The 20,620-nt window shown below is 43.9% G+C and overlaps 1 protein-coding gene across 1 annotated transcript in view; it reads right to left on the bottom strand.

The window, feature by feature from the left end:
- Nucleotides 1-20,620, bottom strand: part of PLCE1 (phospholipase C epsilon 1) — a 336,405-nt gene that overhangs the window by 4,054 nt on the left and 311,731 nt on the right. Inside the window, exons 31-34 of the mRNA XM_069753455.1 lie at nucleotides 8,068-8,274; nucleotides 6,768-6,935; nucleotides 6,445-6,663; nucleotides 2,747-2,864 (exon numbers count right to left, since the gene is read on the bottom strand). Of these exons, the coding sequence (XP_069609556.1) occupies nucleotides 2,747-2,864; nucleotides 6,445-6,663; nucleotides 6,768-6,935; nucleotides 8,068-8,274 (712 nt within the window). The remainder of the gene's footprint in view (nucleotides 1-2,746; nucleotides 2,865-6,444; nucleotides 6,664-6,767; nucleotides 6,936-8,067; nucleotides 8,275-20,620) is intronic.

Here is a 20,620-nt window from a genome sequence, read left to right as displayed (position 1 = left end):
ACATTTTGGATTTTAAAATAATTTCTCAAGCTACTGTTACAAAGTATTCTAATTTACTGAGATAATGACTTTTGGGTTTTTATTGGCTGTAAGCCATAATCATCAACATTAACAGAAATGAACACTTGAAATAGATCACTCTGTTTGTAATGACTCTGTCATACCTGAAGTGTGTATGACTTTCCTATTCCACATGTGCTCAAATGTCAGTACATAGGTGATTTGTTTATAAATATAAAACTTAAATGATATAGAAACATTCTATACTTGTATTTTTGCAAATAAAATAAAAATTCCTTTTTACTATTGGGCTTCATATATTTTTTTGTAGTTTGCTTTCTATAGGCGCTGTGTTTCGCTGCCTGTTGCTTGACTGAAGAATGAGTTATTGAAATGTCCATCAGTGACATCATTCTGAAGGGGAGTTTCTATCTCTTTTGGCTGTTGGCTCCTCAGCTTATTTATGACCACATTAGACAGACTACATTTTATTTCTGACATTCCTGTGTTTAATTGACATACAGTAATGGTCTGTATGTTCATTTGTGTCATGTAAGAATATAGGAGTGACAACCTGATAAATTAGATCTTACAGAAGGAAGAAAACAATAAACATTAGTGCAAAACAATAAACACATACCATGCAGGAAAAAAAGACTCCAGTACAAGCCGTGGACCTTTTGATAGGAGTGTGTTCAAAATAATAGCAGTGTGTTCACAAACATGAGTTTATCACAAAATCTTCATACTGGTTTTTATTTCCAGCATTGGGAACATTGCACACTGTCTTCTAATTCAGAACATGAAAAGAAATGATATAATTTTTAACTGCTTTACAGAAAATAACAATGAACATTGGGCAGTTCTAAAAAACAGCAGTGTCTGGAATTTGTCTTTACAAACTCACAATATGTACTTTTTTGTGGATTTAGCATTCCTGTGAATCACTAACCTAATATTTAGTTTTATACCCACAGTTTTTTAGAACTGCTTCACATCTTTGTTGTCTATATTGTCAACTTATTCCAGTCCAGGATGCTTGGACTACATCACACAATTTTTTGGCATTTGTTGGCTTTTCCTCAGAAATGTTATTTTTAATGACACTCCACAAGTGTTCTATCGGATTAAGGTCCGGGGATTGGGCTGGCCTCAATTTTGTTGGACAGGAACCAAGATTTTGCTCGTTTCCCGGTGTGTTTAGGGTCGTTGTCTTGTTGAAACACCCATTTCAAAGGCTTATCCTCTTCAGCGTCAGGCAACATGACCTCTTCACGTATTTTAACATATGAAAACTGGTCCATGATCCCTGGTATGTGGTAAGTAGGCCCGGCACCATAGTAAGAGAAACATGCCCACATCATGATGTCTACACCACCATGCTTCACTGTCTTCAGGGTGTACTGTGGCTTGAATGCAGAGTTTGGGGGTCGTCTGATGAACTGTCTGGGACTCTTGGACCCAAAAAGAACAATTTTACTTTCATGAGCCCACAAAATGTTTCTCCATTTCTCTTTAGGCCAGTGGATGTGATCTTTTGCAAAGATTATCCACTCCAGTACATTTTTTTTTACAATCAGTGGGACTTTGTGGTGACATCTTGCTAAGAGATTAGCTTCACACAGGCGTCTTCTCACTGTCACAGTCCTCACCGGTAACTTGAGACGGTCTTTGATCATCCTGGAGGTGATCGTTGGCTGAGCCTCTGCCATTCTGGCTATTCTTCCATGTATTCCAATGGTAGACTTCCCTTTTCTTCCACATCTCTCCAGTTTGGCTTTCCATTTTAAAGCATTGGAGATCATTGTAGCTGAACAGCCCATCATTGTCTGCCCTTCTTTAGAAGTTTTACCATCTACAATCAACTGATTAATCAAAGTACGCTGTTCTTCTGAACAATGTCTCGAATGACCCATATTTCTCAGGCTTTTAAGGAGAAATGCATGTACAACATGTCCTGGCTTCACCCTTAAATAAGGGCCACCTGATTCACACCTGTTTCTTCACAGAATGACTGACCACACAAATTGAACTCCACACTGCTATTATTTTGAACACTCCCGGTTTTCAATTAATTATTCTAATACACAGACTCAAAAACCTGCACATCATTAATGCGGAGTCTGTTGGCTTTCTTAGAATCTACTGCACCAACTGGTAAATTGTTTGACATGTGGTAATATAATTTATACCGAAAACCATGATTAATCTGGTTAGTCATATTGGACTGCTATTATTTTGAACACTACTGCAGGGGGAGTTGACATTCTCTTGGCCGCCCGGCTTTCCTTCTGGATCACTTGTGTAGCTTACACTCTCTACACACTGCTCGCATTGTACATTTATGGCTGCATTTACTTTCTTTACGATTACACCGCTAATGATGCGTAAAGTGCCACATTCATGCTGATCATCTCTCCATAAAGGTCAGTGCTCGCGGTATCATCCTGGGGCTGGGGAAATATGTTAGTAGGAGTTAGAAACAACCAAAGATATATTAGACAAAGGAGAACAAGCCGCGGTTTAGGGTTCTTGTTTTTTTTTTTTTTTTTTTTTTAGAAAACACAAATATAAATGGTTAGTAGTTCACTTTTTTGGATTTCGTTAATTCAGTAACTGGAGTAATAGAGGAACAGGTAAATCAGCCATACCTGCATGGAATAGGATGCACACAAATATAGCGGCTATTCACTGATGTCATTGAAGGACAAACTGCATGCAGGTTTCTCATCTCTAGTCTGGGTACCTTCTGGTGACATGATCTGAGGCGACAGTGTGAAGTTCCGAGACTGCCTGCTGGATTTTGCTAGTTTCTTCAGTTCACTTGCAATAGAAATGCCTTTTCTCTTATCTTCCCTTGCTGCCTGCAGAGAAACATCTGTGCATTAGACGTACAGTCACCTCGTCAAGCTCCCGATCCTTTTCTGTTAGGGATGTGTATATCTACATTCTGTGCCGGATTTTATATTCCTTGAGGTGCAGCAGTTCAAGCGAAACATTGGAGGTGATGCTGGATTTATGATTGCTACATTTTGTGTCTGTAGCAATTATACATTTCCCAGACAATTTACCAAACCACGCGCCATTCCAGAGTTATCTGATTACACGGATTTCCACTTATGAAAGCTTACAGGCACTGTTCACATCAAACAGCGCAGATAAAAAAAACTGCCCCCACTCAGAAAAGTCCATTACTGTGCAGACTCCCTGAACGATCTGCCTAAAGGGAATCTGTCAGCAAGATTTCACATGACAAATTATTTCTATATGCATGGAGCTCTTTCTGAGATCAGTTCAGCAATATCCAATACCTTTTTTACATGGCCAGTCCTTTCCACCATTACTGATAAATACCTGTTTGAACTGATATTAAAATTAGGCTGAAGGGCTATTTGTAGATCTGAAGCCTCTGTCACTCCAGCTCTATTCCCCACCCAACTCCGCCGCCTCCTCCTGCTGCTTGACTGACAGATCCTTTTGCCTGAAGTTACAGCATAGAGGCTGACAGCGAAGCAGGAGGAGGCAGCACTGGCCAAAGAACAGAGCTGGAGTGAGAGAGGCTTCAAATCTACAAATCGCTCTTCAGCCTAATTTGTATATCAATTCATACGCCAATTTCTGAGTAAGGGAGAAATGGACTGGCCATGCAAAGATATTGCTGAACTTGTCTTTGAAAGAGCTACATGCGCAAATGAATTGTCTGGGGGTGAAATCCTGCTGACAGATTCCCTTTAATGATGGGGCAGAGTGCTGGGGAAATTGCCTTTGCCAATCGGAGAAAGAACTTTTAAGCAGTACAGAATCTGCACAGTCCTCTCTTTCTTGGCACTCATCTTTACGATTGACTCAGAGAGTTGTGTTCGGCTAGGTTCCCATTGCGTTATGGGACCGCGTTTAACGGACAGCGTTGCACGGCGAAATTAACGCCGTGCAACGCGTCCGTTAACGTGCCCATTGAAGGCAATGGGAACGCGCTTCACTAGCGCGTGCCATGTTCGGCACGCGCTAGCGACACGCCGGTGATTCCTGGCGTGCCGCGGACGCTGCTTGCAGCGTCCGAGGCACGCCCGCGGTCCGTTCCCTGCTCTCGCAGATCGGGGATCTGCGAGAGCGGGGACGTTACCGCGACCCCGACCGCAGCCCCATAGAAAACATTGCGTTAGCGCAATCCGCTAGCGCTAAACGGATTGCACTAACGCAATGTGACCCTAGCCTTAGGAGTGGCATGCGGTGCAGAATAGGAGAGAGATAGGTGACCATGGGGAGCAGTCAAATTAATGGAAGAGGGCGTGGGGAGCAGTCAAATTAATAGAAGAGGGGCATGGGGAGCAGTCAAATTAATGGAATAGGGGCATGGGGAGCAGTCAAATTAATGGAAGAGGGGCATGGGGAACAGTCAAATTAATGGAAGAGGGGCATGGGGAGCAGTCTAATGGAAGAGGGCATGGGGAGCAGTCAAATTAATGGAAGAGGGGCATGGGGAGCAGTCAAATTAATGGAAGAGGGGCATGGGGAACAGTCAAATTAATGGAAGAGGGGCATGGGGAGCAGTCAAATTAATGGAAGAGGGGCATGAGGAACAGTCAAATTAATGGAAGAGGGGCATGGGGAGCAGTCTAATGGAAGAGGGCATGGGGAGCAGTCAAATTAATGGAAGAGGGGCATGGGGAGCAGTCAAATTAATGAAAGAGGGGCATGAGGAACAGTCAAATTAATGGAAGAGGGGCATGGGGAACAGTCAAATTAATGGAAGAGGGGCATGGGGAGCAGTCAAATTAATGGAAGAGGGCATGGGGAGCAGTCAAATTAATGGAAGAGGGGCATGGGGAGCAGTCAAATTAATGGAAGAGGGGCATGGGGAACAGTCAAATTAATGGAAGAGGGGCACGGGGAGCAGTCAAATTAATGGAAGAAGGCACGGGGAGCAGTCAAATTAATGGAAGAGGGGCATGGGGAGCAGTCAAATTAATGAAAGAGGGGCATGAGGAACAGTCAAATTAATGGAAGAGGGGCATGGGGAGCAGTCAAATTAATGGAAGAGGGCATGGGGAGCAGTCAAATTAATGGAAGAGGGCATGGGGAGCAGTTAAATTAATGGAAGAGGGGCATGGGAAAGAGTCAAATTAATGGAAGAGGGGCATGGGAAACAGTCAAATTAATGGAAGAGGGGCATGGGGAGCAGTCAAATTAATGGAAGAGGGGCATGGGAAGCATTTTCAGAGAATAGAAAACAGTCCATGATATAGAAGGAAGGATAGCAGTCTATGTGAAAGGAGCGTGAGCACAGGGAGAAATAGGTGTCAGAGGGCGCCATGTTGAACAGCCTGTGTGAGCAAGAAGTCAGAGCAGCACATGAGAGCTAAGAAAGGGATAGAGGATAATTGGGAGCAGTCTGTATAGCACAAGAGAGGTATGGGGAGCAGTCTCTGAGATAGTGGGAGTCAATGACACGATAGGGCAGGTGTAGCAGTATGTGTAAGAGAGAGGCTAAAGGGATTCATTTTTTTGAGCGGGGTAGGACTATCAGCCATGTATTATTACAGGGCCTTTCCAATTGTAGACTACTTTAGTCCATAGGCCAACAAGCTTTATTTACCATCCCCGAGTGCAGCACCGTCTCTCGCTACTGTGCCAGTCTTTTGTAGTGGTGACTGAGTATATCTTGGCAATATTACAGACAATCATTGAGGTCAGCCGCTCAAGCCTCCTACATCTTCAATGTTGCTGAGTTCAGTGATTGACTGCAGCTTATCGACTTGTTGACACCGCTGCAGCTAATCACCAAAGACCAGAGTAGTAATGAGATTCATCACTGGAATCTGGAAAGGTAAGTAAAGCTCAGTTTGTTTATTTTTTTTTTTTAATAAAACATTACTCTGCCTATGAACTAAAAAGATAACTGAAATGAGACAATCCCTTTAACTTTTTTTTTATACCCTTGACCACCGGGTTTTACGACATTAACCCCTTTACTGCATCAGCCTCCATGGAAGTTACTATAAACCTTTTAACAACTATGCCACATTATTAAGACCCACACAACAATATTTTTTTGCCCTATTTTGGATCTCTGCCCCATTCAGAAGGCGCTACGCTCCGGTCTCACTTTGTATTCATTTCTGGTTCTATGCAGTGAGACCGGATGAGAGTACACTGTTAGACAAGTTATTTTCGTTACTCACACTGATTCACTTTTCAACCTTCACAAAGTTATATTTGACAGAGTAATACTATCTTCAAAGCAAAGACCCAAGTGATAAGACAGAGCAGGTGCCTGGCAGGTCGGGCACAAAATGTACCAGTCTGCAGAGCAGACGTTTAATCCTGCAAAGGGCGACTGACCGGAAATGACACAGACATCCTCTCTGAAATCTAAGAAGGTGTTACAATTTCTGAATACTTCAGCTTAAAGAACATCCACACACATCCTGAAGGTTACTGTACCTGGACCTGCTCCTTTAACTTGAGGATGAATTTCCCTGCTCCCTTCCATTTGCTTTGGGCATGAAAAACACATTCGTGGTCAGAGAGAACCCTCTGAGATATTTTTGTGGTTGACGACTTCTTGTTTGATGAGTCTTTTGTCACCTCTTCCAGGAGCACATAGTCACTCGGATTGGGATGGTTTAGGATGGTGTATGAATATTTGGCTTTGCTGAGGGCCTGCGATAAGAACACAAATGAATGTTAAATAAGTTGTGGTTTGTGCAGCGCTAAAGATAATGAGTAAACCATGAACGTTGGCTGCGCCGAGACTCTTCAGTTACCTGTTGGATAACGTCTTGCGCTGTACTGAATCGTAACGCTCGTATGACAGTGCGGGGCTGTTCTGGAGAAACATCATGCACCTGGACAAAGAAGCTGTCATCATCTGGAGTGACGGGCAGCTCCTTTTCCTCCTTTTCCTCCACAAGAACGTTTTTGTCATTTAGATTCTAAGGAAACAAGGAAAGTAGCAATTGGGCTGCAAACTTCCATCAACATAGCATAGAAAACTTATAATGGCTACTAATCGATTACATTATACACTGCCTTTGCTTCATTTTTTGGTACGTAGGTTTAGTTTCCACATAAAAGAGATGGTACAATTTTAGAAAAAAATTGTTTTTTTTCCCAGAATGTATGCCATTACTGTCTATGGTCTGTGACCGGTAATGTAGTTCAGCTCTCTTCACATGCTGCAATATCAAAGTCCGTGAGCAGACATATTACTGTTTTTCGAAAAAAAGGAAATCTTTGTGTAATTTTGAACAACATCTTTAAAAGGTGTTTTTAAACACTGCAACCCCTATCTATATTACCTATTTTGTCACATGATCAGTATAGATTCCCATCATCAGGGTGCCCAGAACTTGGCCATGCAGATTAGACCTTTGTGGTCTTTCAGTGGCACCAGCTGGTACTTATGTAATATGTATATAGATGACATTCTTTTTGCCAATTGGGGGAAAAACAATGGGAAAGTTTTGTTTTCAAGTGAGGTAGGCTGCCGCCAGAGGAGATTGGAAGCATCTAAGTCACCTTTCTTCATCCAGAATATAGACATACAAAAAAACAAAACCCTTTGGCACAGAGAGACCTCAAAAATAGACAATTTTATCCTTTACTATTCGCCCAAAAAGCATAATTACACAAATAATCAGATGACATGGTCACATAATATAAGACACCCAATAACTGAATTTATATTGTTTTGTTTTTTTTAATTATTACAGTAATACTCAGGTAAAACTAATGCACTGTGCTATAGTGAGGTATATTGCACCATGTGTGATGCCTGAGCAAGTAATGCACAGACCAGGAAAACAAATCATAAAGAAAATCCCTCACACTTCGGGATCATACAGTGCATCAGTGTGGTCTGGAACGTTCCTTTAATTCCTTTTCACCATAATTTGCTTCTCACTGACTGTCCCTAGTCTGCCCTCGCTTTCCCCTTTATTCTTTCCACACTTCTCGGAGCCAAACTCTTATCTCTCATATGACCACATGCTATTTTTAAGTACATTTTATGATTTTACTACACAAAGTACATCAGCAGCTAATTCATTTTCAAAGAAAACATACTTCTTCTTGAGTTTTGAGAATAATTCTTCCAACGTATCCTTCTTCTGGAAACCAGCTATTCAGAATCTGCAGGATGTCTTCTTCTGGGCCCAGCACCCTTTGAAATGGCAGTTTCTTGCATTCATTCTTGTCTTTTGATATAAAACATTTTTCTTCCATTAAGAAATAATCCTTGCTGGTTTGCGGTCTGTTTTTAGTAGCCAGAATCTGTGCACAAATGAAAATATAATGTATTGTTAATTCACAATATTTTGTCTGGGACCCATTGATTTATGGCAATTTTTACCTCTATTTTAGGGGCACCATCTGTACTCATAAAATATCTGTACTTTGAGAACTTGTTATGTACAAAGGGCTGGGTCTAAAGTCTTAAGGAGTTCTCATCTTCGACATTCATGGCATATGCCCAGGATATGCCCGTAATGTCCAATAGGCGGGTACCACCCTAGATCTGCGGCCACCTCCATTCACTTTGTAGGTTGTGAACCCTCGCGGGCAGGGTCCTCTCTCCTCCTGTACCCATCAGTGACTTATATTGTTTAGGATTACTGTACTTGCTTTTTATTATGAATACCCCTCCTCACATAAAAAGCGCCATGGAATAAATGGCGCTGTAATAATAAATAATAATAGTTCACCTCTTTGTGAGATCTGGACACAGCAGAGTTAGAGAATCTAGTATTCGAGATAGGTGCAGGTCCGAGTGAACCTCAACATGTTCTGGTCTAAAGTACTTTCTTCAAAGTATTTTAGTAACTCATCCACCAAATAATCCTCTAATTTTTCCATGCATAGTAATGTCGGATACATATCTATTATGTATCATAAGACATGGATTTACTATTCCATCATAGATATCCAAACGTGAGACATTCATGGTGTATCCACCAAATATGTGGTAGATATGGGTACCACCACTGAGACCCACACCTATCTTGAGAATAGGGTTTCTCACATCTGCAGTCAGTGTAAAAGTGGCCGTACATGCATGCATCTGTCCATTGACATCTATGCGCGTTCCAAAAACAACCAAGCTGACTGTATCCTGAACTCCCAAAGAAGAGAAAGGAGAGAGATGCAGGTCTAATGTGATGAATCTTTGGATATGCCAGAAATATCTAAGATGAAGAGGTTTATGATAAAATATATGTGGAACGAATATAGAGTACGAATATGGGGAGGCGAGGATAAGAGCTTGAGGATAGACTAAAAAACAATGAGAAAAAAACTATGCAACAAACAAAAATGAAAGACTTTGCTGTGGGCATGAAGAATCAAAACATCATGGTCATGAAAGGATTAAAGACAAAACCATTTTCAGATGACTGGTATGGCCAAACTCTTCTCCATTAATAGTATCTACTAATTAAAGGGAGTCACAAAATAACTGATCAAACCAAGCTCAGTGCATCTTTGTCCAAGTAATTTAGTACATCTTCTCTCCTGGTTTTCCATCGATCTCTGCCCCCCCCCTTCACCCCACCTTCTTTGATTGACAGCTCTGGTTCCACCTGATCTAAAGGAGGGCAACAATAGATGTTAAAGGTGTGAAGATGTACTGAACTGCTCAGCCACATCAAGAATCCACAAAGTGCTTGTGGTTGATGTCACTAGTCATTTTGTGTTGAAACTCTCCCTTTAAAGCAGAGGTTGGGGAACTCCGGCCGTCAGGCCGTTTCCGGCCCTCGATGACCTTTTATCCAGCCCCTGTGTCATATTCCCAGGGACCACAATGCTTGGGCCAGTAACTATGTTTTGATGGCCACTGGCCCATTCATTTCTTCTTGCTTTGTGAGCACGTGTACGCAGTGTTCACTACACAACGTCGAGGCACGTGCAATGACGTAGTGCCAGCGTACTTTGCGGGCAGAATTAGCCCGCCATTTGTACGGCCCCTGAAGGATGGTATAAATATCCAAATGGCCCTTGGTAGAAAAAGGATTCCCCACCCCTGCTTTAAGGGAACGTAGAACCAAATAATATGGCTGCATTTGACTTTTGAAGTTGATTACAGACAAGCCCTTTGTGTGGGACACGTTTACAGTATATCACAATTTTCACCTCTTCTCTCACTGCATATTCTAATGTCCAAAGGATGACAGAGATGTCAGACATGCCTCAATGGGCTATTGGCAGACGTGGCAGGACTGGTCAGCGGAGTGCACACTTTTCCAACTAGTCTAGACATTTAAATATGTGGCAAATGTAGTTTGATCATCGCGATATACAGTCAACTTGTCCTCTCCCCTCTGTACCAGTCTGTCATTGTAAACTTGTTTACTGTAAACAATATCTATAACTCTGTATGTAACCGCTTTCTCATGTACAGCACCCTCATGTACAGCACCATGGAATTAATGGTGCTATATAAATGAATAATAATAATAATAATAACTTGTCCCACACGATGAGGTTGCCTTAAAAGACAAATTCAGCCATGTGATTAATTTAAAGGTGTTGATCCTGCTGTCAGATTCCCTTTAGGAATAAAAACATTTCTTTATTATTAATGTTATGAGATGAGAAAAATCTTGGCGGAAAATTTTCTGAACATTATTGCAACACCCTCACTACCAATATAATAGCGGCTCCCGCAGTAGCTGAGGGATCATGTGTGCCCGCTACTAAAGAGAATATTCACTGCTCCCCACGCCCAAGGGAGTGGAGAACAGTAAATATTCATTCTCTTTAGTAGCGAGCACATGTGATCGCCCAATAGCTGAAGGAAGCCAGCGGCTGCAGCTAACAGAGTTCCTGCTATTAAAAAATTAATATTCATTGCTCCTCACAGCCATAGTCCCAGGCGTGGGGAGCAGAGAGTATTCCGGCAGCTGTCCTAGACTTGTAAACAGCGCATGACATACGCAACACATGGCAGTGACAAGCATAAATCAGTTGCTGGCATCAGAACAGGACACCGTGAGCAAGCATCATACCAGAATGAGGATGAGGGGACCATGCATACCAGGATGGGGATGAGGAGGCCATGCATACCAGGATAGGGATGAGGGGGCCATGCATACCAGGATAGGGATGAGGGGGCCATGCATACCAGAATGGGGATAAGGGGACCATGAATACTAGGATAGGGATGAGAAGGTCATGCATACGAGGATGGGGATGAGGAGGCCTTATATACCAGGATAGGGATGAGGAGGCCATGCATACCAGAATGGGGATAAGGGGACCATCAATACTAGGATAGGGATGAGAAGGTCATGCACACCAGGATGGGGATGAAGGGGACATGCACACCAGGATGGGGATGAGGGGGACATGCATACCAGGATGGGGATGAAGGGGCTATGCATATCAGGATGGGGATGAGGAGGCCATGCATACCAAGATGGGAATGAGAGAGCCATGCATATCAGGATGGGGATGAAGGGGACATGCACACCAGGATGGGAATGAGGGGGTAATTCATACCAGGATGGGGATGAGGGGACATGCACACCAGGATGGGAATGAGGGGGCCATGCATACCAGGATGGGAATGAGGGGGCCATTCATACCAGGATGGGGATGAGGGGGCCATGCATACCAGGATGGGGATGAAGGGGCAATCTATACCAGGATGGAGATGAGGGGGCCATTCATACCAGAATGGGGATGAGGGGACCACGTATACCAGGATAGGGATGAGCGGGCCATGTATACCTGGATTGGGCACATATATATAGCAGGAAGGGGGATATTACCCCTGTGTAGCAGTGCCAGCAGTAGATCCCCCTCCCATAACAGTCCATCATGACCAGATTTTTTGCTTCACGTCAATTTGTTTTCTATTTTCCTCCTCTAAAACCTAGGTGTGTCTTATGGTCCAGTGCGTCCTATAGTCCGAAAAATAAGCTACTTATTTTTGTCACTGTATATGGGATTGTGGTGATCATTATAATTGGGTCTGTGGTGACCATACTGGATAGGGCGCTGTGGTGAATATCATAATGTTTGGGGTGTTTGTGGGCTATAATACTGTATGGGCTGTTGTGGGGCTCATCATAGTATACATGGGGTCTATGCGTAGTGGGACCATATACCAAACCAGTGTATGAAACCGTGCGCTGCACCTCTTGGATACACCAAGGGTGCATTGAGCATCCTCATTAGTATATTAAATTAAAATTCAGTTTCTGCAGAATGGAGGCAGTGATTAGAACACCAAAAGTGTGATTTTTATAGGGTCTACAAGGCTATGCGCTTAGTTTACACTATCATTTGGGGCTCATAGACTCCTTTTAATGTCACCTTGGAAAACGCTATTTTACCTGCATATATGGGGTTATTATTCACATAGGTAAATACCATTACAATGCTGCCCGGCCACCTTACTTAAGGTGTGGCTTCTGGGAAAATATGAAGGTATTTCCTCCTGGGAGCCATCAGCTTTCAGTCATGGGCATACGCAGATCAGCTACAGTCACTGCTACTGTGCGTACTACTGTGAGTAGCGGGTGTAAGCAGAAACCGACTCTTTCATTGATGCTGTGAACAGATGTGCTAAAGAGCTGGCTCTCAATAATGGTGTGGGGGCTTGCTAATACCCACTGCTCACAGTAGTGAGTGGTGCTGTAAGGCCACATTCACACGTTCAGTATTTGGTCAGTATTTTACCTCAGTATTTGTCACGTCACCGCTTCTGGATTTATCACCCACTCCTGGCTTACAAATACTGATGTTAAATACTGAATGTGTGAACGTGGCCTTTGTGGTGTCTGTAGCAGCGCCATGCACGCTCCCAGGAGGAAATAACGTCATTTTCCCAGTGTAGCCACGCTTTACGGCTGGGCAGCATTGTAACACTGTTTACCTGCAAATATAGGGTCAATCTTCAGGTAAACAGCTTTTTCCAAGGTGACAGGTTCCTTATAAGATGGACCATCTATATTAAGTCTGAAACCCCCACAAACATTTTAGATATTGCAAACCTGTAATTAACATAAGAGCAATTACAATGATCAAAAAGGATCAAAGCTGCTGAAAACTTCAGTTCTAGATATCTTGAATTATTCAGGAGGAGGTTATTATCCAGGTTATATATATTAGATTCCTTGATAGAGCGTTGATCCAGGGAACTAGTCTGATTGCCGTATGTGGAGTCGGGAAGGAATTTTTTCCCCAATGTGGAGCTTACTCTTTGCCACATGTTTTTTTTTTTGCCTTCCTCTGGATCAACATGTTAGGGCATGTTAGGTTAGGCTATCGGTTGAACTAGATGGACTTATAGTCTTCCTTCAACCTTAATAACTATGTTACCATGATGTAAGTGATGGGGTATGAGATCCTGGATGGAGTGAATGTTAATGACCCACTACAGGACATTCCTGCTGACTTCATGACACTGATTGATCATTTCTCTACGCTCATGTTTTAGTATTCCAGCAGACATTACTAGTAATTCTGGAAATATATCATTATCGTGCTCCTCACTACAGAGTAGCGTGATGAACAGTAGGACTGAAGTTCACATACTGCACACAATGCGGAGCTTGACTATATAAGGGAAAAAGAGACCTAGAAACAATAGGACAAATCAAGCGGCTGATGGCAGCGCAGAATGAGCCTCACAAGAGATGTCACTGTGCTTCAAGACATGGACACCATCTAACTCCTGCTGTGTCTCATATGAAGTGAAGCCGCTCAGACGCGACATCATTTAAGGTACCTTCACACATAACGATATTGTTAACGATATCGTTGCTATTTGTGACGTAGCAACGATATCGTTAATGAAATCGTTATGTGTGACAGCGACCAACGATCAGGCCCCTGCTGGGAGATCGTTGGTCGCTGAGGAAAGTCCAGAACTTTATTTCGTCGCTGGACTCCCTGGAGACATCGCTGGATCGGCGTGTGTGACACCGATCCAGCGATGTCTTCACTGGTAACCAGGGTAAACATCGGGTAACTAAGCGCAGGGCCGCGCTTAGTAACCCGATGTTTACCCTGGTTACCATGCTAAAAGTAAAAAAAAACAAACACTACATACTTACCTACCGCTGTCTGTCCTCCAGCGCTGCGCTCTGCACTCCTCCTGTACTGGCTGTGAGCCGGAAAGCAGAGCGGTGACGTCACCGCTCTGCTTTCCTGCTCCCAGACAGTACAAGAGGAGAGCAGAGAAGCAGAGCGCAGCGCTGGAGGACAGACAGCGGTAGGTAAGTATCTAGTGTTTGTTTTTTTTTACTTTTAGCATGGTAACCAGGGTAAACATCGGGTTACTAAGCGCGGCCCTGCGCTTAGTTACCCGATGTTTACCCTGGTTACCGGCATCGTTGGTCGCTGGAGAGCGGTCTGTGTGACAGCTCTCCAGCGACCAAACAGCGACGCTGCAGCGATCCGGATCGTTGTCGGTATCGCTGCAGCGTCGCTAAATGTGAAGGGGCCTTTAGTCTGTAGGAATTAAAATATATGGAATCAAAGTGATTAATACTAAACAATTACAAGTGGGTGAATTCAACAGTTGTGTGACGGGTTTACACCTTCTCATTGCTTAGACTCCGTGTTACCGTTGCCAAAATGACTGCCAAAATATGAAGTCCTTGGCAGAACCATCAAGAATGCCGGAGGCTTTACTGGACATCCTTTATCCAGATATAAATGAAAACTGCTGATTTCACCGAGCAGAGATTATATGAAATATACTCACAAGATTTTCAATAAAAAATGAACATTTGATTATAGTTAGAGGAGACACCTCTGATCACCTGACTGTTCACCCTGCAGTGTTCCCATCCTTCCTGCATCAGGCATGTCACACCTCACACTTGACACTTATGTGGCACCTCACCAGTCATTCATGTCATACCTCACAACAGGAAATCATGTCACACCTCACACTGGTCACTCATGTCACACCTCGCAGACGGGCAATCATGTCACACCTCATACTGGACACATGTCACACCTCATACAGGGTAATCTTGTCACACCAGACACTCATGTCACACATCACACTGGACACTCATGTCACACCTCACACAGGGCAATCATGTCACACTAGACACTCATGTCACACCTCACACTGGACACTCATGTCACACCTCACACAGGGCAATCATGTCACACCTCACAATGGGCAATCATGTCACAACTCACACAGGGCATGACTTTTGGATATGGGATGGACCCCACTCTTTCTTAAAACCACCATAACTACTGTAAACCTAGGTACTAAAATAAATACACAAAACACATTATTTTGGTTGTCAAAATGGCCACTGCTTTTATTCAAATCACAGGATTAAATAATCACAGTAGGAGTCAGGTGGAGTGCTAGTACATTGGGATTCACAAGTACTGCGATATCCCCAGCTGTCTGACATACAGCACCAGGACAGAAAGCCATAAAGGGGCGGCACGCACTGGCTTGCCATTCAAGCAGAGCCAGTAGACTTTCAGGGCACCAATGACCCTATTATCCGCACTCCTGTGCTTAACCACTGTGCCCGCCCCTGAGGCTGGCCACCAAAGCCGAGCCTGCTCACCACCATGAGGTTTTACATCCTCTATTAGTTAAAATGAGTCCACCTTAACTTGTCTGCAACTTCCAGCTGACTCCTAAACCGCAAAGCCGTGACGGGTTATAAATTCCAAGTCTCATTTGACAATTTATTACTTTTTTAAAATAATTAAATCATTTTTGTAAACTTAAAAACTAGAAGTCCCTGCAAAAGCATTAATGGGACTAAACTTGGCAAACCCCCGACTCACAAAGAGTCATCCTACAGCACTCAGGAGAGAAAAAACCCCTGTGGAGGAAACCTCCAGGGAACCATGGCTGTAGGATTGCCCTTCCCTTGGGCTTAGAAACTTACCGCAAATAATAACTCTTTATAGCCAATATACAATTGAACCTGGTACAAGATATACAATAACAAATTCAAAAATACAATAAAGCATTTATTTTTATACAAGCAATAATTAAAAAGTTTAAGGACAGAGATTATAAACAGGGTGGGAGGGCGGGTAATGTTTCCTCCTTTCCATCCTGTGAGAGAAAGAGGGAGAGACAGAGTTGCCTCCCCTATATAAGCCCCACCCTCCTCACAGTAATACACCAGGCACAAACATCTAAACTTCCTCTTAAAGCAACAACACTCTTGTTTAAAATCTACACCGCAATGCAAACAAAAGCTGCAGGAGTTCTCGGTCCACCCATCCCTGTTGTGAATTCTGTTGTCGAACTCCCTCCTGTGGTCGTGAATGGTACTTCGGTGAGTTCTGTCCATGGACTCCCTCTGGTGGCTGTGAGTGAAGCTGCTGCTTCTGAGGTTCCTTACACAGGTGACGTGGTTTATCCTTTGGTTGGCTGCTCTATTTAACTCCACTCAGATCGTTACTCCAGGCCAGCTGTCAATGTTCCTGTGCTGGTTCAGTCGCTCTTGGATTTTTCTGGAGACCTGTCTCTTCCTGCAAGAAGCTAAGTCCCCGTTTGTTATTTTCTGTTCATGGTTTTCTAGTCCAGCTTGCTTTCATGATTTGGTCTTGCTAGCTGGAAGCTCTGGAATGCAGGGTGGCGCCTCCGCACCGTGAGTCGGTGCGGGGGTCTTTTTGCACACTCTGCGTGGTCTTTTGTAGTTTTGTGCTGACCGCAAAGATACCTTTCCTATCCTCTGTCTATTTAATTAGTCTGGCCTCCCCTTTGCTAAAACCTGTTTCATTTCTGTGTTTGTAACTTTCATCTTTACTCACAGTTAATATTTGTGGGGGGCTGCCTTTTCCTTTGGGGAAATTTCTCTGAGGCAAGGTAGGCTTTATTTTCTATCTCTAGGGCTAGCTAGTTCTTAGGCTGTGTCCGAGGCGTCTAGGCCTGTTAGGTACGCCCCACGGCTATTTCTAGTGTGTGTGATAGGATTAGGGATTGCGGTCAGCAAAGTTCCCACTTCCCAGAGCTTGTCCTGTGAGTTTAACCATCAGGTCATTCCGGGTGCTCCTAACCACCAGGTCATAACAGTACAGCTGGCCAAAAGTATTAATGCATCTCAATAGAGGGATAAGAGAAGCTCTGAAACCATTTTTTTTCTTTGCACTGTGTTTTGTCTTTCTTATCCCCTAGACCTTTGGGTGGTTCAGGACACAGGTGTAGTGATGGACATTCAAGGTCTGTCCTCTTGTGTGGATCATCTCACTGCAAGGGTACAAAACATTCAAGATTTTGTGGTTCAGAATCCTATGTTAGAGCCTAGAATTCCTATTCCTGATTTGTTTTCTGGAGATAGAGCTAAGTTTCTGAATTTCAAAAATAATTGTAAACTGTTTCTGGCTTTGAAACCCCGCTCCTCTGGTGACCCCGTTCAACAAGTAAGAATCATTATTTCCTTGTTGCGTGGTGACCCTCAAGACTGGGCATTTTCCCTTGCGCCAGGAGATCCTGCATTGCGTGATGTTGATGCGTTTTTTCTGGAGCTTGGATTGCTTTATGATGAACCAAATTCAGTGGATCAGGCAGAGAAAATCTTGCTGGCTTTGTGTCAGGGTCAGGATGAAGCGGAGGTGTACTGTCAGAAGTTTAGAAAGTGGTCTGTGCTTACTCAGTGGAATGAGTGTGCCCTGGCGGCAATTTTCAGAAAGGGCCTTTCTGAAGCCCTTAAGGATGTCATGGTGGGATTTCCCACGCCTGCTGGTCTGAATGAGTCTATGTCCTTGGCCATTCAGATCGATCGGCGCTTGCGTGAGCGCAAAGCTGTGCACCATCTGGCGGTATTCTCTGAGCATAGACCTGAGCCTATGCAGTGTGATAGGACTTTGACCAGAGCTGAGCGGCAAGAACACAGACGTCGGAATGGGTTGTGTTTTTACTGTGGTGAATCCACTCATGCTATCTCAGATTGTCCTAAGCGCACTAAGCAGTTCGCTAGGTCTGCCACCATTGGTACTGTACAGTCTAAATTTCTTTTGTCCGTTACTCTGATTTGCTCTCTGTCATCCTATTCTGTTATGGCATTTGTGGATTCAGGCGCTGCCCTGAATTTGATGGACTTGGAGTTTGCCAGGCGCTGTGGTTTTTTCTTGGAGCCCTTGCAGTATCCTATTCCATTGAGAGGAATTGATGCTACGCCTTTGGCCAAGAATAAGCCTCAGTACTGGACTCAATTGACCATGTGCATGGCTCCTGCACATCAGGAGGATATTCGCTTTTTGGTGTTGCATAATCTGCATGATGTGGTCGTTTTGGGGTTGCCATGGCTACAGGTCCATAATCCAGTGTTAGATTGGAAATCTATGTCTGTGTCCGGCTGGGGTTGTCAGGGGGTACATGGTGATGTTCCATTGTTGTCTATTTCGCCTTCCACTCCTTCTGAAGTGCCTGAGTTTTTATCAGATTACCGGGATGTATTTGAAGAGCCCAAATCCGGTGCCCTACCTCCTCATAGGGATTGCGATTGTGCTATTAATTTGATTCCTGGTAGTAAGTTTCCTAAGGGCCATCTGTTTAATTTATCTGTGCCAGAGCACGCCGCTATGCGGAGTTATATAAAGGAATCCTTGGAGAAGGGTCATATTCGCCCGTCGTCGTCACCATTGGGAGCAGGGTTCTTTTTTGTGGCCAAGAAGGATGGCTCTTTGAGACCTTGTATTGATTACCGCCTTCTTAATAAGATCACAGTCAAATTTCAATATCCTTTGCCGCTGCTGTCTGATTTGTTTGCTCGGATTAAGGGGGCTAGTTGGTTCACCAAGATAGATCTTCGAGGGGCGTATAATCTTGTGCGAATTAAACAAGGCGATGAATGGAAAACAGCATTTAATACGCCCGAGGGCCATTTTGAGTACCTGGTTATGCCATTCGGGCTTTCTAATGCTCCATCTGTGTTTCAGTCCTTTATGCATGACATCTTTCGAGAGTACCTGGATAGATTCATGATTGTATATTTGGATGACATTTTGGTCTTTTCGGATGATTGGGAGTCTCATGTGAAGCAGGTCAGAATGGTGTTCCAGGTCCTTCGTGCGAATTCCTTGTTTGTGAAGGGGTCAAAGTGTCTCTTTGGAGTTCAGAAGGTTTCATTTTTGGGTTTCATTTTTTCCCCTTCTACTATCGAGATGGACCCTGTTAAAGTCCAGGCCATTTATGATTGGACTCAGCCGACATCTGTGAAGAGCCTGCAGAAGTTCCTGGGCTTTGCTAATTTTTACCGTCGCTTCATCGCTAATTTTTCTAGTATTGCTAAACCGTTGACTGACTTGACCAAGAAAGGTGCTGATGTGGTCAATTGGTCCTCTGCGGCTGTGTTATGCCAGCCAGATGTTTCGTTCCCGTTTCAGGTCGAGGTTGATGCTTCTGAGATTGGAGCAGGGGCTGTTTTGTCTCAGAGAAGTTCTGATGGCTCGGTGATGAAACCATGTGCCTTCTTTTCTAGAAAATTCTCGCCTGCTGAGCGCAATTATGATGTTGGCAATCGAGAGTTGTTGGCCATGAAGTGGGCATTCGAGGAGTGGCGACATTGGCTTGAAGGAGCTAAACATTGCGTGGTGGTCTTGATGGATCACAAGAATTTGACTTATCTCGAGTCTGCCAAACGGTTGAATCCTAGACAGGCTCGATGGTCGCTCTTTTTCTCCCGTTTTGATTTTGTGGTTTCATACCTTCCGGGGTCTAAGAATGTGAAGGCTGATGCCCTGTCAAGGAGTTTTGTGCCTGACTCTCCGGGTGTTCCGGAGCCGACGGGTATTCTTAAAGAGGGGGTAATTTTGTCTGCCATCTCCCCTGATTTGCGGCGCGTGCTGCAGAAGTTTCAGGCTGATAGACCTGACCGTTGTCCAGCGGAGAAACTGTTTGTCCCTGATAGATGGACTAGTAGAGTTATCTCTGAGGTTCATTGTTCGGTGTTGGCTGGTCATCCTGGAATCTTTGGTACCAGAGACTTGGTGGCTAGATCCTTTTGGTGGCCTTCTTTGTCACGGGATGTGCGTTCTTTTGTACAGTCCTGTGGGACTTGTGCTCGGGCTAAGCCCTGCTGTTCTCGTGCCAGTGGGTTGCTTTTGCCCTTGCCGGTCCCGAAGAGGCCCTGGACGCATATTTCCATGGATTTTATTTTGGATCTCCCTGTTTCTCAAAGAATGTCGGTCATTTGGGTGGTTTGTGATCGCTTCTCTAAGATGGTCCACTTGGTACACTTGTCTAAATTGCCTTCCTCCTCTGATTTGGTGCCATTGTTTTTCCAGCATGTGGTTCGTTTGCATGGCATTCCAGAGAACATCGTCTCGGACAGAGGTTCCCAGTTTGTTTCGAGGTTTTGGCGGTCCTTTTGTGCCAAGATGGGCATTGATTTGTCTTTTTCTTCGGCTTTCCATCCTCAGACTAATGGCCGAACGGAACGAACTAATCAGACTTTGGAAACATATCTGAGATGCTTTGTTTCTGCTGATCAGGATGATTGGGTGTCCTTCTTGCCTTTGGCTGAGTTCGCCCTTAATAATCGGGCCAGCTCGGCTACTTTAGTTTCTCCTTTTTTCTGTAATTCTGGTTTCCATCCTCGTTTCTCTTCAGGGCAGGTTGAGCCTTCGGACTGTCCTGGTGTGGATACGGTGGTGGACAGATTGCAGCAGATTT

The sequence above is a fragment of the Ranitomeya imitator genome, chromosome 2 (assembly GCF_032444005.1).
Source record: "Ranitomeya imitator isolate aRanImi1 chromosome 2, aRanImi1.pri, whole genome shotgun sequence".
Classification (NCBI taxonomy): Eukaryota; Metazoa; Chordata; class Amphibia; order Anura; family Dendrobatidae; genus Ranitomeya; species Ranitomeya imitator.
The sequence above is the reverse complement of the archived record's forward strand: the minus strand, read 5'-3'. Positions and strand labels throughout refer to the sequence as shown.